We start from the raw sequence: 25,702 nt of genomic DNA, 5'->3' as shown, positions 1-25,702 counted from the left end.
GGGACACAGCCAGGCGGGCGGAGTCCGACCACCCTGCACGCTCAGGCAGAGGCCCCGCGGCCAACAGGGGTGGGGTGGGCGCCCGGGGACCCGCGTCCCCCATGGGTGCCGGGTCACAGGTTCAGGGAGAGGAGAAGGACAGACATGCTCTGCAAAGGGCCATGTCCGCACAGATGTGCCAGGCGGCGCTGGTCGCACCGTCTGTCCCCGCGGGTCAGCCTACAGGGAAGGCAGGAAGGAGGGCAGGAAGCACCTTGCAGACTGTGAAGCTCTGCACGGGGAGCACAGAGCGGCTTCAGGCTCGGCTCCGACCGTGAACTGATGCGAGGTCCCAGGAAGCACAGGTGAGCGCTGGGTAGGGGAGCAGCTGGCCTGACGGCAGGTCAGGGGCAGGCCAGCACCTCCCAGCGGGACCACTTGCCAGGAAGAGGTGCTGGACATGTGGACACCCACGCACAGAAGCATCGAACTGAATCCTCACCTCACACTGTGTACGAAAGTGACCTCAAAGTAGATAAAAACCTAAGCACGAGAGCCAATGTTGGCAGGAAGCATAGGCCCTGGGTTTGCTCTTAGATTCTTCCACGTGACACTAAAAACAAGGAACAAAAGAAAAATGTAGACAAACTGGACTTCATCAAAGTGAAAAACTTCTGTGCTTCAAAGCACACCACGAAGGAAGCAGAAAGACAACACCCAGAGCAGGAGAAAGTACTTGTAAATCACTCATCTGGTAAGAGACCTGTATCCAGAACACACGAGGAGCTCCTGCAACTCGGTAACAACAGAAACAAAACAAAACAAAACACACTCATGTGAAAATGGGCAACGCATCCGAACCAGTCCTTCTCCAAGGAAGATGTACAAACAGCCAACCAGCACACGACGACGCTCGGTGCCAACGTCACTAGTGATCAGGGAGACGGCGATCAGAACCAGAAGGAAACATCCCTGCACCCGCCCGGCAGCTGGAACGGCAAAGGCAGTCTCCGTGAGGACAGAGAAGCCGAGCCCTGGGGCTGCTGGGGCAGAAAACGGGGCTTCCTCCACGGAAAACAGTTCCTCAAACAACTGGACACAGTGACCACGTGATCTGGGCTTCCCAGGTGGCTCAGTGGTAAAGAATCCGCCTGCCAGTGCAGGAGACACGGGTTTGACCCCTGGGTCGGGAACATGCCCTGGAGAAGGAAACGGCAACCCTCTCCAGTGTCCTTGCCTGGGCAATCCCGTGGACTGAGGAGCCTGGTGGGCTGCTGACCATGGGGCTGCAAAGTCGGACACGACTGAGCGAGTAAACCACCAGCACCAGCACCACGTGATCCAGCGAGTTTACACCCAGGGACACACCTGAGAGGCGTGAACACACACGTCCACGGAGAAACTTGTACACAAATGTTCACAGCAGCACCATCAGCACCATCCACGTGCCCACCCACACCATGGAGTATGACGCAGCCACGAACAGGAGCGGAGCACTGACAGCAGCCGCGACGTGAACGATCCCTGAAAACCCTGCCCGGGGACTTCCCCGGGGGCTCAGTGGTTAAGGCTCCATGCTCCCCACACAGGCGGCGCTGGTTCGACCCCTGCCGGTCAGGGAACTAAGATCTCACATGCCCCGTGGCAGCAAAAGGGGAAACAGAAAACACCGCACTCAGTGGGTGAAGCCAGTCACAGAAGACCACACACACGACGCCACTGGCATGACGTGTCCAAGCAAGGACAGCTCCAGGCGCAGAGCAGAGCAGCAGCTGCTGGAGGCTGGAGGGGGCGGGGCGCGCAGGGCGATGCACAGGGTGTGCGGGATTTCCTCCTGAGCCAATAGGAACGTTCAGAATTTGTGCGGTGATGGCTGCTCGCTATCTGTGAAAATATGACACCCACCGAACCGCACGCTTCACACGGGCGAGCCCTGTGGTGTGTGAATCATATCTCAATAAAGCTGTTTTTAAGAAAGAGATGAAAGAAGAGAGGGAAAACAGACAGCGGGACGCGTGCGGTCGCTCCATCTGCCCCGAGGGCCTGCTCGGCACCAGCTCCTCCTCCACACGCCTGCCCAGCCTGTGGGCGGTGTGGGCCGGGTGGGCCCGGGGAGGCGGGTGGCGCTGGGCCCCGGGGTGCGCGTGCTGGGCCGGCGGGCGTGGCCGTGGCAGGGCCCGGGATAGGGGTTGGGGACGCGGGTCCACAGCGGGGCTGACCCTGGCTGGCACGGCCCAGGGCCTTGGGCGTGGACACGGCCCTACCTGTGGGTCTCCTCGCGCCCTCACGACCCAGGGCCCCCGCAGCCCAGGAGGTCAGGGCAGAGGTCTCCAGTGCCGCCCCTGAGCGGGGCTGTCCCAGCTTCCTCTCAAACCACCTCCTGGTCATGGGCCCCCACCCTGAACAGCACACTGTCCAGATGCTGGTCCTCAGGGCAGGTCTCCGCGTCTGGCTTGGCAGGGGGCAGGCTAGCCCACCCAACTCAAGCCCGTGCCGCCTGGGTCCGGCCGGACTCTCAGGAGGCTTCCCGAGGTGCCTCCAGGGGGGCCGGGCACACGAGACAAGTCTGTGACAGCACCTTGGGGCTGAGGTCGGCCACAGGCCCTTTCACCTGCAACCTCCCCCAGGGCACTCAGAAGTCAAGGAAATTAACTCTGCTTAGAGGAGGGGGGCTGCGGCAGCTGCTCCCCCAGGAGTCTGACCTGCCTGGGGATGGAGGAGCACCACAGACCACGGGGCCACCATTCCCAGGTGCCAGGGAGGACTGGCCCCTGAGGCCCAGCAGGACTGCACACAAGCTGCTACCGAGTCGGCCTCCTCCACAGGCCCGACGAAGCTGCCACGGGTTAAAGGCCCACAGGACCAGGTGGCCAGGCCGAGCGAGAAGGCATCAGGGTTCAGTGCACCTGGGCTCTGCTCTGCACCCCCTCCCGGAGCAAGGAGGCCCTCCCCTCCCTCCCTCTCTCCACCCCTCCTCTCCATCCCTCCTTCCTTGCACGTGGGCTGCACGGTGCCCGGGAGAGGAGGTGCTCACAGCCAGCCAGGGGCAGGGGTGCCACCCTTCCCCCCGGGCACGCGTGGTTGGAGGCACAGGGGCCCCGTGTGACCGTGAGGGGCACCAGGAGCCGGCACCACTAAAGCAGATGGGAGGGCGTGAACAAATCTGCTGATATCTGCGACTAGATGACAGCTCTGAGGAAGAAAGGGGAGAAACGGCTGTAATCTTCTGCTAAAAATTTGTTGCCTTGTTTGATTCACAGCTGAGGAAACTGTTGAGACGCTGACGGGAATCTCAAAAGGAAAAGTTCTGAGCCTCTCTTTGATGTGTGGGTGCAATTACTGGCAAACAAAAACCTCCCCCTTAAAAAAAAAAAACCTCCCCCGTGCCCAGGAGTGGAGGCCCATTCCCGTCCATGACCACAGGTGGGCGCAGGGCAGGCCGCAGAGGAGCTCCAGCCCGGTCGGGGTCCTCGGGGGACCACGAGTTTCTCAGGATACAGGAGGGGTCTCAAGTCTGCAGAGGACCGGGCCTGCCTGACAACCACGGGCCCAGGCAGCAGGGCTGGGCCTGAGCAGTGCTCCTCCCCAGGGCCCCGCAGCCCTCCTGTGGCCCGCAGGTCACAGGGGTCTCCTTCTCACGCTCAGCTTCTGTGCAAGCTATGACAAACGGCCAGGCCCCCTGAGTCCAGGCCTTAGAGCTGGTGTCTTGAGCCCCACACACTTGCCTCACTGCTGTCAGCAGTCAGGTTCTGCCCTGCCTGCTAGCAGCCCAGGGCGTCTGTCCTCCAGGGCCTCAGCTTCCATCTGAGGAAGCGGAGGGCAGTGAACTTGACCTCTAAGGGCCTTCTCAGCCTAGCTCCCGGGACACCGGGGTGGCGGGGGGTGAACAGGCCCCAGGGCCCCTGTGGGTTGTGAAGGACCACGGTGGCCGGGGAGAGGGCCCTGCTGCGCCTGCTAAGAGAGACCCTGCTGGCAGGAGGCAGGGACGCCGAGAGAATTAAAAAGCACAGTTAAGTAACCACTGATCCTCATGCATATTTATGAATCACCCAGCCTGAAAACTGAATCAATACCTTCCCCACTGCAGGAAGCTCAGCTCAGGGAGAAGGGTGGGGAGCTTCAGGGTCCCACGGAGGCTGAGGGGCAGGGCCAGCCAGACCTCAAGGACAGGGGCGCTCAGCCCTCCAGGCCCCGCCTGCCGGCACACCCGCCTCCATGAGCCTAGGACCAGCACCCTGCAGCTGGTGAGCTCCGTGACCTTGGGTGGGTCCCTCGGGCACCGACCTCACGTCCGACACGCCGTGTGCGCCGGTTTCCTTTGGCGCTTGGGGGCTCATGGGATGCTGCCCAGGTCTGAAGCTGGGGACACCCGGCAGATCCAGCCTCGAGACAGTACGCTGGCCGAGGGTGGAGAGCCTGCGGTTCAGCTGCGGGCCACGGGACTGCAGGCCAGATCCTACAAACCCTACAGACCCCCGGCACCAAGCACCCGAGACCCTTGTGGCTACAGAGCAGGTCACGACACGGGTGAAGAGCGGAGGGCCTGGGCTGGAGGCAGGAGGGCAGCAGGCAGGGAGAAGACCTGCCTTCTGGGGACCAGCCTCCCGCCGTGGGCCGAGCGAAGCGGGTGCTCCCAAGCCCCTGCTCTGGGGCACCACAAGCAAGGGGCCCCAGGGGCGGGGCCCCAGGGGCGAGGCCCCACCCCCCACGCACTCCGTTCCCTGAGGCCCCGCCCCACACCCTCCGTTTCCCCGAGGCCACGCCCTCCCACCAGCCAGTCCCCGAGGCCCCGCCCCCACGCCCTCCGTTTCCCCCCGCCCCGCCCCCCAGGGCTCCCCCAGGACCGGGCACCCGCCCTCCTGTGGCCAAGGCTCCCCACAAACAAGCCGGCTGTGGGGCCGCCACCCAGGGGCCGTTAGGGTCTAGGGGGCCTCAAAACACCCTCGCGTGTGCTCGCCGCTGCCCAGCCCTGGGGACCGGCCGCTGGAGCCCAGGGGCGGTACTGGGAGCCGGCCCACCAGGCCCCGAGTGGCCCCAGGCCGGGTGTGAGCTGGGGCTGACAGGTAGCCGCACACAGGATGGGCCGCGGGAGCGGCGTCACCAGGCCGGCACACGTGGAGGGCCCTTCTCACGTCATCCTCTGTGGACAGTCCTGCCAGCGCCAGGGAGCCTGCAGGGAGTTTATCTGCCACTGGCCACGAGGCGCCGCGCAGCCCCAGACACACAGGTGAGCTTGCAGGCTGCCCAGTGGCTGCGATGAGTCCCCTTGGGGGCCATGGAGCCTGGGGAGGGGCCTTCCCGTCAGCGCCACCGCTGTCTTTCTGCGGCCAGCAGCCCCTCCGCTCACACGAGACCCCCAGCGAGACGGCACAGCCCCTCAGCTGCTCAGCTGGCATCCTGTTGCAAGAAACATGGACATCCCAGCGCTGGTTCTGAGATGACCAGGCCGCTCTGAGACTCAACTTGCTCATCTGTAAAATGGGGACCCTGCTCACCTTCCCAGGTGTGGAAAGACGAGAAAGTCAGTGGATGTGAAAAGAAAAAGTGAAAAGTGAAGTCGCTCAGTCGTGTCCGACTGTGCGACCCCATGGACTGTAGCCTACCAGGCTCCTCAGTCCATGGAATCTTCCAGGCAAGAGTACTGGAGTGGGTTGCCATTTCCTTCTCCAGGGGATCTTCCTGACCCAGGGACTGAACCCGGGTCTCCCATGTCGCAAGCACACGCTTTGCCATCTGCGCCCCCACCAGTGGACGTGAAGACAGCTGTAAAGGCACTCAGCTTTGCTGAGCGTGCCGTTGGTGCCTGTGATGCCTGTGGAGCAAAAGCCAGCGTTTATCTCGACAGGCATCTCTCACACCTGCTGGACGCGGCCCGTGTGCCCTTGTCTGAGTCACGGGAAGACAGTGCAGGAAAGCACCAGTGCAAATCTGACCCCCCAGAAACGCAGAGCGGGCACAAGGCTTGGCCCAAGGCCGCAGTGCACGGGCGGGGAGCACTGCCTCCCATCTCAAGGAGTCCCTGTGTCTACCCCACCCAGGTGCTGGCAGAGGGATGGGTGGACAGAGAACGCAGGTGTCCAGGGGCCACCTGAGAGGGGACACCAGGTCACTTCCACGCGGCTGCAACAAGGTCCCCACCCAGTGGGTGGACACTGAGTCTGAGCCAGGCCTTGGGGGCCCAAAATGCTCAGTCCTCAGTCTCCTCAACCTGTGCCAGATCCTGGCTTTTTCGGGTCCAGCAGCATGACTCCACAAGTTCCCAGGACCTCTGACTCCAGCTGTGCTGCTGAGAGCCAAGGGCTGCCCGGGTCTTGCTGGGCAGGTGAGGACCAGTAAAAGCGAAGACAGAGGAGGGTGCTGCAGAGGCCGGAGGCCCCGGCACACGCGGCGAGCTCCCCCTGTGGCCCCGCGCTGCCCGCGCAAGATCACAGCCCCGACCCCCAGCTCCAAGCAGCAGACACAGGGCGGTCGCTGGAGCCAGTTACAGGACACCAATCACCCGCAACCCCACGCGGAGCCCTTCAGAAGGTGACCTGCTGTGAGAGAGGCTTGTAAACAGCCTGCAGGGCAGCCACGAAGGACAACCCTCCCCGCTGGGAGGGCGGGGTGGTGGCCACTCCGGCCGAAGGCCAGCTGCGGGATCCAGGCCCTCCCAGCGCCCCCACCCCGCTCCCCGCTGGGAGGGCAGGGTGGTGGCCACTCCAGCCAAAGGCCAGCTGCGGCTCCAGGCCCTCCCAGCGCCCCCACCTCGCTCCCCACTGGGAGGGCGGGATGGCGGCCACTCCAGCCAAGGCCAGCTGTGGGCTCCAGGCCCTCCCAGCGCCCCCACCCTGATTGCCCTCCCAGACCACCCTGCAGGGAGACTCGGGGCTGCGGTGCAGCAGATGCGGGGGTGGGGAGGTGCGGCACTAACCGCCCGGTGGGCTGGGTAAGCTGGCCAAGCTGCCCCCCGACTAACACGGCCTCACACTCCTGTCTGCGCGCCCAGGCTGCCCCCTGAGCTACTGTCCCATCAGGGCAGTGCACACGGCCGGGACACTGGCCACACACCCGGGCACCCCGGGGCCGCGTCTCTCGGGGGAGGGACAGGGGAGGCTGGGGGAGGAGGAGAAGGAAGGCAGGACACGCCTGCGGCAGCCCCTGCCCCTCCACAGCGATGGCCCTCCAAGCCCGCTGACCAAGTGGCCCGTATCCCCACTCAGCTGGGCAGGTGGTGGAAATCAGGTGCCTCGGCTGCCAGATCCCCCTGTCACAGACAGCAAGTGGAGGCAGGCACCCTAAATCTGCCCCGAGCCATGGGAGCTGGCGGCAGGCGCCTCCAGTCAGGCCGGCATCTGCAGGACCAGCTGGTGAAGGGGAGGGCCTGGCTGCTCGGGTGGGAAGAGGGCGGGACGACCCTGTACCCATGCCCCTCACCATGGACACGGGCTGTGCTCCCGCCAGGCCTCTGAGTTAGAACAGAAGATGTTCAGCAAAGCCAGTAAGAAAAGCTTTTGGGAACTGTGATAAAATTTGCCGCCATAACCGTTTTTAAGCGTGTTGCTCGGTTTAAGTACGTCCAAGCCGCTGTGCAGTCGTCACCCCTGTCCACCCACGGCCTTCCCAAGCTGAGGCCGTGTCCCCATAAACTCTGGCTCCGCCCCCCAGCGCCGGCGCCCCCTCTGCTCTCTGTTTCTATGACTCTGACTCCTCCAGGGACCCCACAGGTGGAATCACACAGTGCCTGTCCTCTGTGCAAGCTATTCCCGGGGCGGGAGGGCGGAGAACACAGACCCTAACAGTCTCAGCGACATCCTCCTGGAGGAGGGCGAGCCCAGGAGACACAACCCCTAGACCCTCACGCTCTCGGTTCACGACATCCAGCAAGTTCTAAGCTGGCTGGGGGAGGGGGAGCTGGATATACTGATGCCAAAGGTCACATAAAAGCGAACAAGAGAAAACCCTGATAAAGAGTCTGGGGGCAGCAGGACACCCGAGCCCCGGCCTCGATCAGACCCGGGGCATCGGGTGCATGAGGGGGCTGACCTCACACCAGTGAGGAAAAGACAGGCTTTCAGGAAGTGGTCCAGGCGTACCAGGAGGAGCCCCTCCCAAAGCCATGCCTCCCACCTCATAAAAACCCAAACCAAATCCCAAATCCGTCAGATTTAAACGTGAAAAATGAAATTGCCCCAGAAAACCAGGAGATACCATGAGAGAACTCTCGACATGAGAAAGGTAAAGACAAACACAAACCCAGGAGCTAAAAAGGAAAAGGTGGTAAACGCATCTGTAATAAAATAAGTCTAAAAGCCCCAAACTTCTGCTTGGTTAAAAAAACAACAAAACAGCACCAGCAAAGTGGAAAGACAGATGACGGTCGGGAGAACGTCGCAGCCTGAGATGCCCTTGACACACAAAGGGCTCCAAGAGACCAACAGGAGCAGGACTAGGAGCCGTTTGAAAAGTGAACCGAGGACGCTGACCCTCACCCACGCGCCACAAGGGGACTGGCAGTTCCAACCACGCGGCGCTCACCCACTGGACCAGGAAGCCCAGGAGGCTGGCGGCGGGGGCAGGGGGCCGGCACCCTCACGGTGCGGCCGTCGGAACGCACGCAGCGGCCGCTGGTCCTCTCCTGACACACACAGGGCAGAGGTGTGGGCAGAAGGGCACGTGCCACGGCAAGGTCGTGACCACGTTCCTGGTAACCCGCAGGATTAACGCGTCACAGCACACGGAGGTGTGGCACGTGTAAACACTAACAGGGCGCTCGCATCCGTGGAGGAAACCCCCCAAGCGTGCACGGTGAGAAAAGCATCAGGAAGTGTGAAGACGGGCTCTGAGTTTGCAGGGGGTGGGGGTGGGCAGCGCAGACTCACATCACGGGGAGCAAACCCACCACCTCCAAGCAGCTACATGGGAGAGGAGCCGGACGGGAGCCTCACACGCACCTGGCCTGATGCCCGCAGCCCTGGGCATTTGCTCCCCACTCAGGGTCCGAGCGAAGGAACCGGGACTTGGGGAGGGAAGCGTCTGCCCAGGGCCCTGGTCTGCGGATCAGGAGCTCACACCTGGACGTGCGTCCTCTGGAGCCCACCTCCGGGGAGCCCTGCCTGCATCACCACATGTGCCCTGGAGTTCCTGTGCCCCAGAAACACTGCCTGGAGTCAGGCCAGGTCACCGCACTCAGCTCAGTGCCCAGAGGAGGCGTGATGCCTGAGCTGCCCACCCGGTACCCCCCACCACAGGCAGGCAGGGCCCACGGCAGACAGCTGGTCATGGCCCTGCAGGCAGGGGAGGGCAGCTGGCTGGAGGGCAGCCTGGTCTTAACACCACAGAGCTCTGGCTTGGCCAGGACAGAGGTGGGGTGGGCAGGATGCGGCCAGCCCTGCGGTCCTCACACAGATGACCTAGGCTTTCAGAGCAGACAGGGGCTGCTGGCCAGGGAGGTCTGGACCTCCGCTGGGGCAGTAGAGCCGGCTTGGGGCTGGGGGCGTGATAGTGTCACCTCCCGCCATGCAGCAGACAGGCGGCTTCTGCATGCCAAGCTGCCTCCACTCGGGGGAACGGCACACCCGCCTCAGTGCCCGTGAGTGTTGAGTGAGAGCAGGCCCAGGGTCAGGCCAGCGGTGCTCCCGGGTGCAGCCAGGAAGGCGCCAGCGTCACAGCTGGTGGAGGGGCTGGCGTGCGCAGAGCCACAGCCCCACCATCGCCAGTCCACACCCAGCCCTGTGCTCTGATCACCTGGCCGGCACCGAGGAACCAGATGTGCAGAGCAAAATCAGCCTGCAGGGCTGGGGGTAGGGGGTGAGCTGGGCCACTAGGGATGCAGCCGACCCTGCCCGGAACAGCCTCGGGGGCTCACCCCTCCAGGCACCAGGCCCCATGGTCTGCAGGGTCCTGCCCCTGCCAGGGAGCAACGCCCAGAGGACATTCCAGAAGCACGGCAGCAGGCCATCAGGAAATAACCTGTCTAGTCCGGGACAGGACGTGCTCAAGGCCCCGGTCAGCAGCAGGAGGACCCAAGGGCGAGACAGGCTGCGAGAAGCAGAGCCTGGACCTGCTGTAGGTGCAGGGCTCCCTGGCCAGTGAGGGCTGGTGAGAACTGGGGGGGAGGGACCTCTCATCCAAGGACTGAGCCCGGGGGTGGGCAGCAGGCAGAACCTGCAGGCGAGGGGCCAGCAGGGCTCGGGTCTGCTGCGTGGAGAGTGGGCGGTGGCTGGGGGCAGCGAGGCGTGAAGAGCAGTGAAGGCTGCAAGCCCACCCCAGCCCCCCCGCCCCAGCCTCTGTATCCTGGAGCAGGAGGAGGCCAGGCCGGGGGCCGCTATGATTAAACAGGGCGGGAGCCGGGCAGTTTCTCCGCTCACAGGGAACCCGGCAATTTTCTACCCACTCCATTTCCAAAAAAGATACAGTCAGTGTAAATGTCACCGGGCTGCAGTCGAGCCCCTTCCTGAGCACAACCCACCCCTCCCAAACCGGAAGCAGGCAGGGCGGGGACGTGAGGGGACGCTCCAGCTTGAGGGGCTTCTCCCGCCCACTCTGAGCGACGGTGGGACGGGGGCTCAAACCCCAAAGATGAATTCTGCCTAATTACGCGCGTGCTGAGGCATTTAGAGGTACAGATGTTTGCAATTTGCTTTAAAATGCGTCAAGAAAAGAGACAGGACTAACGGAAGGAAGGGGCGGACAGGTGCGTCACGGCGGCCGCAGGGGAGCGTCCCCAGCAGGGGGACACGGGCTGCTCATGGCAAAACTCTTGCAACTGTGCTGTATGCCTGACCACGTCTATAACGTCGGGGAACCAGCAGGGCTGCGTCAGCACACTGGCTCCGCTCCCGGGACCCAGGGGAGCCAGAGGGCCCGAGGCCTCCCACCCGCCCGCACGAAGCTTGCTCCTCACTGGAAGGGGCCCTGCTGGGGGACCAGTGGCCACCAGGCCCAGAGCTGCCGTGCGTCTGGCCCTCGGGCTGCTCTCCAGAGCGCCAGGCAGCTTGCTGCCCCGACAGCCCTGGACGTGGCCCACGATGTGGACGCCCAGGGCACCGTCGGTCGAGGTGATGCAGTCTGCAGAGCAGTGAGCTTGTGAGGCAGTACTCCTGGCTGGGGGTCACCATGTCCACCACAGCTGGCAGGAGGTGGGGTCAGCCGCACGTCCTGGCGAGCAGACCGGGACCAGGGCCACCACCACGGAGGGGCAGAGCCAGCAGCAGGCCCAGGGCCCACCACTGTGGAGAGGGGCACCCAAGGGCAGGAGGGAGCTGGGGTGCCAGGCGGTGCCCCGCCCCACCAGGACCGCTGGGAACGGCCAGGTGGGCGGGGAGCGGGGGGCAGGGCAGTGGGAGTGCCACCACCGTGGAGAGGGGCGCCCAAGGGCAGGAGGGAGCTGGGGTGCCAGGCGGTGCCCCGCCCCACCAGGACCGCTGGGAACGGCCAGGTGGGCGGGGAGCGGGGGGCAGGGCAGTGGGAGTGCGACCTGCAGAGTCTGGTTCCCAGAGGACCCTGCAGCTTCAGGCCCAGACTTTCAGGTGGCCTGCTCGAGAGCAGCCTGTATCAGAACATCCCACCTTCACACAACGGCCAGTCATGTCTGGCTCTGGGGGCCTCAGTTCCACCATCGCTAAGCAGGGCTTGTCTCCCTGATGGTTGCCTACTTTAGGGACACACACAGGTCACCCCAGACGCGGTGGGAAGAGCTGACGACCCTAGAAGACCGGGACAGGCCACACAGCACGGGAGTGGCTAGGAGCCTGCTCCGCAGCGTTGCCTAGCCCCACTGGGCACCAAGCGGGCACCAGTGGGCAGACAGGCAGGCGTGCACTCGGCTCTGAGCAGTAACTGGAGCGCGTGCCTCACCAACCAGCTGTGAACTAATTACAAGAAGTTCTAACTAGTCGACTCCCTCTCCGAGCATATGTTCCCAATTAAGTCAAACTGCAGCTGATTTTAATCAATCTTCCTTGAAGCGGCCTGCCTTGAAGACTCTTCCAGGGGAGAGAGGAGGGGGGCTGCATCAGGAGCAGGCCGCAGAGCCGCAGACAGACACACGCCAGGGGCTGTGTGCCGAGTCGCCCCCAGCCCGCGTCCCCCACTCTGCCCCGGACTCGGGTCCGCAGCTCTGCGGTCACGCAGACCAAGCCTGGGGCCAACCCGGCCACCTGCAGGGCGCCTGCCTCTCCTGCGGCCTCCACGGCCCAGGGACCAAGGTCTCTGCCCTCACAATGGTGTGCCCACACATGGCCCCTGAGCCCTTGTTAACTGCTCCTGTTATCCCCCACGGGGGCTCATTGTCCCCCATTTTATAAAGGACGTGCTGGGGGCTCAGATGGCAAAGCATGACACGCCTGAGACCACCCAGCTAAGGAGGAGGGCTCCAGCTGAGGTCTGCAGACGCGGATGCCCCAACCCACACTGGGTCCGCCTGGGGCCCAGGAGGCTGGACGTGGTCGACATCGCAGACCCCACCCGGGACCCCATCCCCCACACCCACTGACTGACAGTGCTCACTGCCCCTCTGACCTAGTCTGACCCCCAGTACCCGCAGCAGGGCCGCGGCGGTGCCTCATGACTGTCGGCTTCAGCAGGACTGGCTGAGCCCCGTCCTGAGGCCCGGGAGCTGTCAGCCGTAACCTCGGGCGCGCTCAACCCAACGCGGCCGCTGACGGGCGGCCGGGGATTCACCTGCCAGCAGCCGCCCCGCGTCAGGACTGCGGCCCAATTAAAACCGAGCAAGATGACAGGTCCGGAGCGGAACACCGTCCAGCCACGGCTCCCGGCACCGCGCTCTATCAAGGATGTCACTTCTCCCGTCTCCAGGAATCAGGAATAAAAAAGAGATTTGATTTGCCTCTAATAGGTGTCAAGACAAAAATCAATGGCCTGTCCAGAATCTGGGTAATCACAGACCTGCAGGTTTCCTGCCTGAGAACAATTTAGACAGGAGGATAAAAATGAAAAACAAAGGAACACTGCAACAGTGTAAGCAGCTACGGACCTCACAGCTGCAGGGCGGCAGGACCCACCGGAGACAGACCCCAGACCACGGGACCCTCTGCTGGGCCTCTCCTCCCCGGGGAGCACGCCCACATGCCCGCCACGGGCGCCGCAGGGGCTCTGCAGCCAGCGGTCGGGAAAACAGGCTGTGAATCAACGAAGCACACGGGGCTGGAGGGCTGGGGGGGCGACAGCGCGGCCTGAGGCAGGGGGTGCCCGCCACGGGCTCGGGACCCGCGCTCTCAGCCAGCGAGGGCGTCTGGCCCGTCCACCGGGAAGTGGACAGCTATGGCGCAGTAGCCTCACAGGAGGGCGGGCGAGCCTCAGATGAACTCACCTGCAGTGTGAGCCGCTCCAGCTGCGCCTCCAGCGTCTTCTTCTCCTCCTCTAGGCGACTCCGCTCGGCTTCCAGCTCCTCAACCTTCAACCTGCAAGGAGAGCAGACCGTGACGGGAGGCCACTGCAGCATGGCCTCTGGGCAGGGAACAGGAAGGGTCACGAGACGGTTAAATAGGCCCTTGTGAAAATATGACACAGAGCTGCCACAGCAAGGAAAAGCTGTGAAAACACACAAGCAGGGGGTGGAGGAGTGCAGCATGGCATCTATGAGGGGCGGGGGGGCTCTGCTGACTGTGACTTCAGAGGGGTGGGGGGTCAGGCGGGGGTGGGGGCAGGTGGGGGGGGCTCCGCTGACCGCGACTCCAAGGGGCAGGGGGCGCAGTTGGAGGGGGCTCCGCTGACCGCAACTCCAAGGGGCAGGGGGCGCAGTTGGTGGGGGCTCCGCTGACCAAGACTCCAGAGGGGGGGGGGGGGGGGCAGGTGGGGCGGGGGGCTCCGCTGACCATGACTCCAGAGGGGCGGGGAAAGTAACGGGGGGGGCTCTGCTGACCGTGACTCCAGAGGGGCGGGGGGAGCAGGCAGCAGATGCAGGCGTGTGGAGGGGGCTCCGCTGACCACAACTCCAGAGGGGCAGGTTGGGGGGCTTCACTGACTGCGACTTCAAGGGGCAGGGGGCACAGGTTGGGGGGGGGCTCCGCTGACCACAACTCCAGAGGGGCGGGTTGGGGGGCAGGTAGGGGGTGATCCGCTGACCGCGACTCCACAGCGGCAGTGAGACCAATGGGGGTCAGGTGGGGACAGACTGTCCTGTGCCCACTGGTCCCCCCTACACGTGGGACTGCACCCTGGCAAGGACTCAAGAATCAAGAAAAGGACCAAACTCGATGAAAAGACAGAAAAGACACACAACGTGGGCTGTGGATGCGGCTGGGGCTGGGGACCACCAGGACAGGGTGCAGACGCGGGCCCTCTCGCCCCAAAGGCCCAGAGGCCAAGCAAGCCCGGGGCGGAGGCAGGTATACAGGTAGGCTGCCACTTGTTGCAAGAAGGCAGCTATTTTTGTCTTCATTTTTTATAGGAACTATACTGATATGCTTTTGAACTGTGGTGTTGGAGAAGACTCTTGAGAGTCCCTTGGACTGCAAGGAGATCCAACCAGTCCATTCTGAAGGAGATCAGCCCTGGGATTTCTTTGGAAGGAATGATGCTGAAGCTGAAACTCCAGTCCTTTGGCCACCTCATGCGAAGAGTTGATTCATTGGAAAAGACCCTGATGCTGGGAGGGATTGGGGGCAGGAGGAGAAGGGGACGACAGAGGATGAGATGGCTGGATGGCATCACCGACTCGATGGATGTGAGTCTGAGTGAACTCCGGGAGTTGGTGATGGACAGGGAGGCCTGGCGTGCTGTGATTCATGGGGTCACAGAGAGTCGGACACGGCTGAGCGACTGAAATGAACTGATACTGATATAGTTTAAAATAAACAAGTGCCTGGGGGCTTCCCTGTTGGCTCAGTGGTGAAGACGCCGTCTGCCAATGCAGGAGACGTGGGTTCAATCCCTGATCTGGGAGGATCCCACAGGTGGGGGAGCACAGAAGCCCGTGCGGCCACAGCTCCCAGCCTGTGCTCCAGGGCCCGCGTGCGGCAGCTACTGAGCCCCTGCTCCACAGAGCCCGTGCCCCACGTGGGAGAGGCCTCGGCAATGACGGGCAATGACGTGTGTGTGACAACAGAGAAACCCCGCTCGTCACAACTAGAGGAGAGCCGGTGTGCAGTGGTGATACCCAGCATGGCCAAAAATAAATAAATAAAATGAAAAATAAAAAAGCACCCAGGAAGCAGAGCCCAGCGCTGACACGGGGCGAGGGATGGAGCCTCTCCCACCAGCTGGAATGGAGGACTCATGCTCTGTGGGTAATTCAGGAAGGTCGACTCGGGAGTGGGAGGGTTATTTTCTTCAGAGAGAACTGCTCCAGAATGGCCTCACAAATCAACAAAAGCGAGACTGGAAGGGACCAAACTCTTTCCAAGAAGCCTAACTGCACCTCTGAACAAAGCACCAAGATTTATAGGGACACAGAAGCGCTCAGAACCCAGCAAGCCGACACACACGGCCTGCTGCCCGGTCAAAGGTTACCAGGCATTGAAAGAACCAGGAAGACACGACCCACAATGAGGAGCACAGCCAAGAACCGCACAGGCATTAAATCAGCGTCCCTGGACATGAAAAGTTATTAAAAGCTCTGGGAGTAAAGGCACGTTCCATTGGGTGGGAGCCGCAGCGTCCGAGATGAAGAACACTGGATGGGATTCATGATGGATGAGACTCTGCAGGACAAAAGTTTCGTGCACTTGAAGACAGGGTGATAAAAACTACCAGGGTGGCAGACAGAGAGGAAAATCAATCTTTAAAACCAGGGAAAGCAGCGTGAGCGATGGGGCAGCTTCATGAAGCAGGATTTATGGGTAACTGGAGTCCCTGCGGGTGGCAGGGGCAGAAAAATACTGGAGGAGGGTCCACGTGTGATCCAAGTATAAAGACACAGACTCAAGAAGCCGCACAGACCCGAGCATGAGAAAGACAGGAAAAGAGCCCAGTGCATGGAACGACATGTGCGCTTAAACCAGTGCTGATGAGGAGACCCTGCAAGCAGCCACAGGGAGGAAACGCCGCCCACGGAGACGCACGGCAGATTTCTCGGCAGAGAAACGCGAGTGAGAAAGAGGAGAAAAATCTATCAAACACTGGAAGAAATGAAAAATGTCAACCTAGCATTCTATTCCCAGTGAAAATATCTTTCAAAAAGAGAAAGCAAAATAAAGATGTTCTCAGACACACAGAAGCAGAGGGCTTATCCAGGCGGGCTGCCCTACGGGGACGTGACGGGAAAGCCTCCAGGTGGAGGGGAACGAGTCCAGAGGGGAGAGGACCCACACGGGGCCGGAGCAGCGACGGGGGTCTTAACCACGCAGGCGCAAACATGGCTTCATGCTATTGAAATACTGAAAAAGTATCTAAATTACTATTTTAAAAACAGGTTAAACAAAACCAATAAGAACATGGTAGGGTTTTAAGACCTAAGTGCAGATAAAACGTATGACAGCCAGAGCGCGAGGGCTGCGTGACGGGTGCCGGCAGCTGCACCAGTACACAGCGTGTGAGGAGGCATCTGTCACTGGGAGCTAGACGGGGATGAGTGAAGGGGGTGTGTTAAAAACCTAGGCAACCACTAAAGAAAAAGTTACAACTAATAGGCCGAGAAAGGAAATAAGAGGGTATCATACAAAATGTACAAGTAGTTCAGAGGAGTCAGAAATACAGGAAAATGGGAGGAAGAGGAGACAGGACAAACAGAAGAGAAAACAAGATCAAACCTGAGCACACAACAATCACATTAAGTGTAAAGGGTCTAAACACCCCCAGTTAAAAGGCAGAGCGAGGGCCGCCCCTGGTGGTGCAGTGGCTAGGACTCTGTGCTCCCACTGCAGGGGGACCAGGTTCAATCCGTGGTCAAGGAACTAGACCCCACGTGTCCCAACTAAAGACCCCACATGCCACAGCTAAGACCTGGCATGGCCAAATAGATCAATGAATATTTTTTTTAAATATTTTTTTAAAAATGTAGAGAGAGAGGATCAAATGGACGAAAGGGCAGCCGCCAGTTACACGCCACCAACAAAGCAGCAGAGACTGGGTGGTGGCCATGCTGGGGGGGCGGTGCTGGAGGGCAGAAGATGACGTCATGAGCTCACGGGGGCGTGGCTGAGCGCTTAGGAAGGCGGGACTGTGGAGTCCCGGGGACCAACGAGCACAGTGTTCAAAGTAAGCTTCCTGCTTCCTCCTGTTTATATTGAAAGTGAAGCCGGAACTGTTGACAGCGTGTCACCCCTGACCTGACGCCCCAAACTCAGGCATCTTCCCCAAAGCCAGCCCATCAGCTCATCAGGCATACGCCAGACAAACGCGGGCTGCAGCTGTGCAACGGGCCGCCTGCTAGCCCTGCAAAGTGGCGGAAAACAAAACCGAGAAACGGAGGAGCTGATAAGGAGGGGCAGAGAGGAGCTGTGCGGCCTCCTCGGCACTACCCGCGCAACCCTCCTAGAAACAAACAGTCATCCCAAATCACCTCCACCAGCTGGACAAAGAGAAGAAAGGGGCAAGGAGGGAAGAATGGACAAAAGAGGCTTCAGAGGAGATATCTAGACAGTGGCTGCCCAAAAAAGAGGCATTTCAAAAATGTAAAACAGTTTATTCACCAAGAAGACACAGTAACCTTAAATGAACATACTCCTAAAGGCAGAGCTTCAACAGACGTGAAGCGGAAAATGAAAGAACTGGAAGGAAAAACAGACGGATCCACAAGTGTGTTTGGAGATGTCAGAGATCCTTGCCAAGGAGTCAAGCCTGCGGACAGACACTGAGCAAGGGCCTGCAGTCTGCTGGGGCTTCACACAACGTTCGACCTGACATCACGCAACTCAAGCACAGACAGGACGTTCTCCAAGACAGAGCGTATTCCTGGGGCATCAATAAACACTAGCAAATTAAAAAATGAAAACTATACAAACTAACTCACAGACTATAATGGAATTTAAACCAGGTATCCATAACAGAAGGCCTTCCCTAGTGGTTCAGTAGTAAAGAATCTACCCGCCAATGCAGGAGACATGGGTTCAATCCTTGGGCTGGGAAGATCCCCTGGAGAAGGAAATGGCAACCTGTTCCAGTATTCTTGCCTGGGAAATCCCATGGACAGAGGAGTCTGGTGACTACAGTCCATGGGGTTGCAGAAGAGTTGGACACAACTTAGTGACTGAACAACAAAAACAGAAAGACAAGAGGGGAGTATCCACGCTGGGAAACGTGACAGCACATCACAATGACACAGTTTAAGGAAGATGACAAATGAAACAGAAAGCACGTGACTGAATGAAAATGAGAACACGACAGACCTCAGGTGCGGGGTCAAGTGTGGGGTGCAGCTGAAGCAGTGCTTAGGGAGAAATCTGTAGCCTTAAACACTTATATTAGAAAACAAGAAGAACTTCACATCAACAATCTAAGCTCCCACCTTAAGAAACTAAAAAAAAAGGGAAAAGTACACCCAACTCAAGAAGACAGAAGGAACTAATAAAGCACAGAAATCAATGAGAAAAATGAAAGAAATCTGCCACTGTTCCTCTGGAAAGACCAATTAAATCGTGAGGCTCCAGCGGAAGAGGCCAGGCAGCAGCACCAGGAAGAGGGCAGCCCACCTCGGGCCCTGCAGACACACAGAGGAGCCACGGGGGCGTCCACACGGACAACTGCCCATGGCCCAGCCACATCGCCCACACGAAACCCACAGCCCAGCCTTCAGAACCCTTCCACAACTGAAATATCCAGGCCTACATGGTTTTACAGGGTACAAACATTTAATGAAGAAATAATGCTAATTCTACACAATCTCATCCAGAAAAGAGAAGGGATAATTCCCAGCTTGGCACAGGAGGCCAGCATTACGCTTGAAAAGAAATGGATGAGGACAGAAAATAAACAAAACCCACACACCCGTGTCCCTCACGACCGGAAACACCATCTGCCAGGGTCCAGCCTCAGCAGAGTCCAGGGATACCCTCAGGATGAACGGCGTCGGCGAGAGAGATGACATGGGGAGACCAAGCTTAGGTGAAGTGGGTCTGCAGCTTTATTTTCAAAAGGAGCTTTTATACCCTGAGTTACACATTTCCAGAAGTGAAAAACGCTGAGTCATGCAGAAAGTACTAAATAAAGTTACATTCTTATGGAGCAAAAGTGTAGTGGGTTACAACAAAGAAAGAACTTATTAACTCAAAGGTCTAATGTTGCTAATGCCAAGGCTATTACTTGTTTCTTTTACATTCCAACTACATCAACGAATGTACTCCCAGGCACACGATGGATAAGCAAGCACTGGCTCAACAATGCAGTATTATTCTAATAAAAGTTTTTCACCGCTCGAAGGTCGTGATTGGGGTGCTGTGAACAATCACGTGTGATAGTTGCAAGAGGACAGATAAACCTGCCAAGCAAGCTAGAATGCCAACAGAGGGGTTAGAACTGAAATACTCCTTTCATGCCCAGGAGACATATTAACTAGAGCCCTAAGTTGATTTCCTTCAGAGAAAGGTGGTCGGGGAGAGCCCCCTGTTAGTGTCAGAGGAGCTGGTGAAAGGCATAATATAGTAAACAGTGGACAGCAGACTTTGGTTCCGGGGCAGATGCTCAAGCAGGTCCAGGGAGCCCTCGAGTCCGGATCCGCCTCGCCTGTCAGGTCTCCCCGGCAACCATCAGCAAAACCGGGCAAGCTGTGTCCAGCAATGTGAAAGGACAGTGACAGCCAAGGAGACGTATCTTGTGATGTCAGGCTGGCTCAATTGAAAAATAAATCAGTATAATCTACCATATTGGCAGTTCAAAGAAGAAAAAACACAAAGGTATCAATCTGTGGAAAAAGAAAGGATTTGACAAAGTTCCACATCTATTCATGACAAACCAAGAATAAAAGACTGAACAAGAATGGAGGGGACACCTACATCCTGATACACCTACAAAGACCTACAGCGAACGCCGCTCTCGACGGCAGAAGACCAGGAGCGCCCCCAAGACCAGGAGCGAGGCAGACACCGCAACACCAGCCTGAACGTCTGCACCACAGGCGCACCACTCAGAGAAGATACAAAACCGGTACAGGCAGTTTATGAAAGTTGCTCAGTCACGTCTGACTCTTTTGTGGCCCCACGGACTGTGGCCCGCCAGGCTCCTCTGTCCAGGGAATTCTCCAGGCAAGAACACTGGAGTGAGTAGCCCTTCCCTTCCCCAGGGGATCTTCTCTACCCAGGGATAGAACCTGGGTCTCCCGCACTGCAGGCAGATTCTTCTGAGCCACCAAGGAAGCTCAGATAATTTATAGACAGCAGAATCTGCGTAGTAAGACCCCAAGGAATCAACCAAAAATAAACACCAAAACCCTCACGGAACTGAAAAGTGAATGTGGTAAGGCACAGGATGTGAGACGAGCAACTCAAGAATCCACCGCTTCTGTACAGTCATAGCACACAACAGGAAGGCAAAGTAAAACAAGACTTACGACTGATGTAAAAAGACACACTTAGGCATAAATCTAATAAAACGCGCAGAATCTGTATAATGAAAAGACAAAATGCTGACGAAAAAAAAGCAAAGATGTAAATAAACAGATACTGCGTTCATGGAATGGGAGACCCAACACGGCAAGAGTGTCAATTCTTCCCCAATGACACCCAGACTTAACACAAGGCCAATAAAACCCAGCAGGATTTTTTTTTGGGGGGAGGGTAGATCTAGACAAACCAACTTTAAAATTTATACAGAAAGTCAAAGGAACTAGAACAGCTAAAACAACTTTGAAGAAGCATGAAATCAGACGAGTCACTCTGCCAGATTTTAACTTACCCCAAGGCCACGAGTAATCAAGACAGTGCTGATGAGATAAACCCTGGGATCAATGCAGCGAAGCAGAGAGTCCAGGAAAGAGAGAGATACGCCCAACTGACTTGTGACAAACGCATAAAAGCAATTCAGTGAAGGAAGGACAGCCTTTGCCATAGATTGTCTGCAAGCAATTAAACATCTTTAGGCAAAAATAAGTCTTCACCTAAACCTCATGTCTTACACAGACTTCAACTGAACATGGGTCAGAAGCTTAAATATAAAATGTGGAATCATAAGATTTTAAGAAATAAACACAGGAGAGCATCTTTGATACGCAAGGCTAAGCAAGGAGTTTTCAGACTCAAAAAACAGGCTACAGACTAAAAGAAAATATTTGCAAATCACATATTTGGCAAACATATCCACTATAAATAAAGAAATTGCAAAATTCAACAGTAAGTCAAAAAAAACAACAGCAACAAGAAAACTAAATATTTAAACAGATGTCTCACCAAAAAGGTTAAGCAGGTTGCAGCTAATGAAAATACATTCAACATCATCAGTCACGTGGGCAATACACGTAAAAGCCACGGTGAGACAGCCGTGGTGTGCAGTGTTACACACCCAGCAGAAGGGCTAAGTAAAATAAGGATGCTGACAGTACCAAGCGCTGACACAGAAGAACCCAAACTCTCACACAGCTCTGTTTAAACAACCATCAAACTATTTTCCAAAGCCAAACACACACTGAACACATTACTTAGAAACTCCACTCTGGGGTATCTACCCTGCTGCTGCTGCTGCTGCTAAGTCAGGTCAGTCGTGTCCGACTCTGTGCGACCCCACAGATGGAAGCCCACCAGGCTCCCCTGTCCCTGGGATTCTCCAGGCAAGAACACTGGAGTGGGGTGCCATCGCCTTCTCCTATCCACCCTAGAGAAATGGAAACCATTGCTCCTATACAACCTGCACACAAATGTTTACAGCAGTTCCGGTCATAACTGCCCCGAGCTGGAAACAACACAGACATCCCTCAGAAGTGAAGGGACGCATTTGTTTAAGTTGTGGTTTCCATCAGTGGACTGCTACCCAGTTATAAAAAGGAGCAACTACGGCAGGAAGCAGAGCGCTTGGGAACCCGTGACTCAGACCCGCAGCAGAGGACACGTTCCGGCCAAGTGCCTGTGGGCATTCTCCAGAAAAGACCACATGTCAGGCTGCAAAACAAGTCTCAGTAAGCTAAATCTATTGATCTAATGGAATTAACTCAATGAGATGAAAGTAAAGCCCAATAATAGAACAAAAACTGGAAAACAAATATGTGAAAACCAAACAACAGACTTAAGCAACAGATCAGAGAAGAAAGGAGAAAATAAAATGGAAACACAAGACAGCAGTGACAGCCGGGCTCCCGGGGAGTTTACGGCCTTAAACCCCACATGTGAAAAGAAGCCACTCAGTCGTGTCCTGCTCTTTGCAGCCCCATGGACTGCAGGCCAGGCTCCTCTGTCCACAGGGTTCTCCAGGCCGGAATACTCGAGTGGGTACCCGTTCCCTTCTCCGGGGGATCTTCCCGATCCTGGGATTGAACCCAGGTCTCCCATATTGCAGGCAGATTCTTCACTGTCTGAGCCACCAGGGAAGAGGAGGATCTCAAATCAATAACATGACTACACATCTTAAAAACTAGAAACGGAAGAGCAAATTGAACTCAAAGCTAGAAGGAAGAAAATAATACAGACTAGAACAGAGATAAATGACACAGAAAACAGGAAAACAGTAAGAAAATCAACAAAACCAAAAGCTGGTTATTTGAAAAGATCAACAAAATCAACAAATCTTTGGCTGAAGTGACTAATATGTTTCAATATAGATAAAAATCAGCCATATTTCTGAACAACAGCAATGAAAAATCTGTAAAAAAGGAATTTAACAAAATCAGTCCATTTACAAGAGCATCAAAGAGAACAAACTACTGAGGTTTTAATTTACCCAGGGACGTAAAAGATTCGTATAGTGAAAACTGCAAAACACTGCTGAAAGAAACTACAGAAAAACTAAATAGATGGGGAGATATTCCATGTTCATGGATACGAAGACTTAACGTGGTTAAGACGTCAGAGGAGTTGAAACAACCTTGGAAAAGAACAACTTGGGAAAACTTGTACTTCCTGATTTCCAAACTTGGTAGAAAGCTACAGTAACCAGAAAATAAGGGGCTTCATGGTGACAACACCGTGGAGGAACTTCACTTACGCTAAGTGAAAGATGCTGGGCTCAAGAGAGTAAAATTGTAGGACTGCATTTATAGGACATTACTGAGAAAGAAAGGGAACCATGGGGAAGAGGACAGATCAGAGGCTGCAGCAGGCTGTGCGGGGCGACATAAGCTGGCAGCAGGAGGGGGCTTTGAAGTGACCGCACCAGTCTGTGCTCCAATCAAGGGGCAAGTAATTGAAATGCCTGGGACTGTACACCAAGAAAAAGACAATTTGTCTTTTTCCAATACTCGTTGGAAAGACTGATGCTGAAATTGAAGCTCCAACACTTTGGCCACCTGATGGGAAGAGCCGACTCACTGGAAAAGATTCTGATGCTGGGAAAGATTTAGGGCAGGAGGAGAAGGGGGAGACAGAGGATGAGATGGCTGAATGGCATCACCGACTCGACGGACAGGAGTCTGAGCAAACTCCAGGAGACAGTGAAGGACAGGGAAGCCTGGCGTGCTGCAGTTCATGGGTTGCAGAGTCGGACACGACTAAGCAACTGAACCACAACAGCGAAAAGACAGCAAGTCTCCTAGTATATATTCTGTAGCTTATCATGATGGTGATTACAAGCAGGGGCACTTATCTGTCAAGTGTGACTGTGGTGTCTGATGGGGGTGGGTGGGTGGAAGAGGAGTATTTGATTACTGACATTCTTCAGATCTGAAGGAACATGGTGATAAGCAAAAGCAGACTCAGATCAGATCAGATCAGTTGCTCAGTTGTGTCCGACTCTTTGCGACCCCATGAATCGCAGCAAGCCAGGCCTCCCTGTCCATCACCAACTCCCGGAGTTCACTCAGACTCACGTCCATGAGTCAGTGATGCCATCCAGCCATCTCATCCTCTGTCGTCCCCTTCTCCTCCTGCCCCCAATCCCTCCCAGCATCAGGGTCTTTTCCAATGAATCAACTCTTCGCATGAGGTGGCCGAAGTACTGGAGTTTCAGCTTCAGCATCATTCCTTCCAAAGAAATCCCAGGGCTGATCTCCTTCAGAATGGACTGGTTGGATCTCCTTGTAGTCCAAGGGACTCTCAAGAGTCTTCTCCAACACCACAGTTCAAAAGCATCAATTCTTTGGTGCTCAGCCTTCTTCACAGTCCAACTCTCACATCATACATGACCACAGGAAAAACCATAGCCTTGACTAGACGAACCTTTGTTGGCAAAGTAATGTCTCTGCTATCTAGGTTGGTCATAACTTTCCGGCCAAGGAGTAAGCGTCTTTTAATTTCATGGCTGCAGTCACCATCTGCAGTGATTTTGGAGCCCCCCAAAATAAAGTCTGACACTGTTTCCACTGTTTCCCCATCTATTTCCCATGAAGTGGTGGGACCAGATGCCATGATCTTCGTTTTCTGAATGTTGAGCTTTAAGCAAATTTATTCACTCTCCACTTTTACTTTCATCAAGAGGCTTTTGAGTTCCTCTTCACTTTCTGCCATAAGGGTGGTGTCATCTGCATATCTGAGGTTATTGATATTTCTCCCGGCAATCTTGATTCCAGCTTGTGCTTCTTCCAGTCCAGCATTTCTCATGATGTACTCTGCATAGAAGTTAAATAAACAGGGTGACAATATACAGCCTTGACAACTCCTTTTCCTATTTGGAACCAGTCTATTGTTTCATGTCCAGTTCTAACTGTTGCTTCCTGACTTGCATACAAATTTCTCAAGAGGCAGATCAGGTGGTCTGGTATTCCCATCTCTTTCAGAATTTTCCACAGTTTATTGTGATCCACACAGTCAAAGGCTTTGGCATAGTCAATAAAGCAGAAAGAGATGTTTTTCTGGAACTCTCTTGCTTTTTCCATGATCCAGCAGATGTTGGCAATTTGATCTCTGGTTCCTCTGCCTTTTCTAAAACCAGCTTGAGCATCAGGAAGTTCACGGTTCACATATTGCTGAAGCCTGGCTTGGAGAATTTTTGAGCATTACTTTACTAGCGTGTGAGATGAGTGCAATTGTGCGGTAATTTGAGCATTCTTTGGCATTGCCTTTCTTTGGGATTGGAATGAAAACTGACCTTTTCCAGTCCTGTGGCCACTGCTGAGTTTTCCAAATTTGCTGGCATATTGAGTGCAGCACTTGCACAGCATCATCTTTCAGGATTTGGAATAGCTCAACTGGAATTCCATCACCTCCACTAGCTTTGTTCGTAGTGATGCTTTCTAAGGCCCACTTGGTTTCACATTCCAGGATGTCTGGCTCTAGGTCAGTGATCACACCATCGTGATTATCTGGGTCGTGAAGATCTTTTTGTACAGTTCTTCTGTGTATTCTTGCCATCTCTTCTTAATATCTTCTGCTTCTGTTAGGTCCATACCATTTCTGTCATTTATCGAGCTCATCTCTGCATGAAATGTTCCTTTGGTATCTCTGATTTTCTTGAAGAGATCCCTAGTCTTTCCCATTCTGTTGTTTTCCTCTATTTCTTTGCACTGATCACTGAAGAAGGCTTTCTTATCTCTTCTTGCTATTCTTTGGAACTCTGCATTCAGATGTTTATATCTTTCCTTTTCTCCTTTGCCTTTTGCTTCTCTTCTTTTCATAGCTATTTGTAAGGCCTCCCCAGACAGCCATTTTGCTTTTTTGCATTTCTTTTCAATGGGAATGGTCTTGATCCCTGTCTCCTGTACAATGTCACGAACCTCATTCCATAGTTCATCAGGCACTCTATCTCAGATCTAGGCCCTTAAATCTATTTC

General features: G+C 56.4%; 1 protein-coding gene across 7 annotated transcripts in view; it reads right to left on the bottom strand.

Moving 5' to 3' along the window:
- MAD1L1 (mitotic arrest deficient 1 like 1) overlaps nucleotides 1-25,702 on the bottom strand; it is a 237,983-nt gene that overhangs the window by 44,931 nt on the left and 167,350 nt on the right. For all 7 annotated transcript variants that reach the window (NM_001102044.1, XM_024984866.2, XM_059881305.1 and 4 more), the window contains one exon: nucleotides 13,292-13,382. In NM_001102044.1, coding sequence (NP_001095514.1) covers nucleotides 13,292-13,382 — 91 coding nt within the window. The remainder of the gene's footprint in view (nucleotides 1-13,291; nucleotides 13,383-25,702) is intronic.

The sequence above is a fragment of the Bos taurus genome, chromosome 25 (genome assembly GCF_002263795.3).
Source record: "Bos taurus isolate L1 Dominette 01449 registration number 42190680 breed Hereford chromosome 25, ARS-UCD2.0, whole genome shotgun sequence".
Classification (NCBI taxonomy): Eukaryota; Metazoa; Chordata; class Mammalia; order Artiodactyla; family Bovidae; genus Bos; species Bos taurus.
Note: the sequence above shows the minus strand (reverse complement) of the source record. Positions and strands in the feature narration are given on the sequence as shown.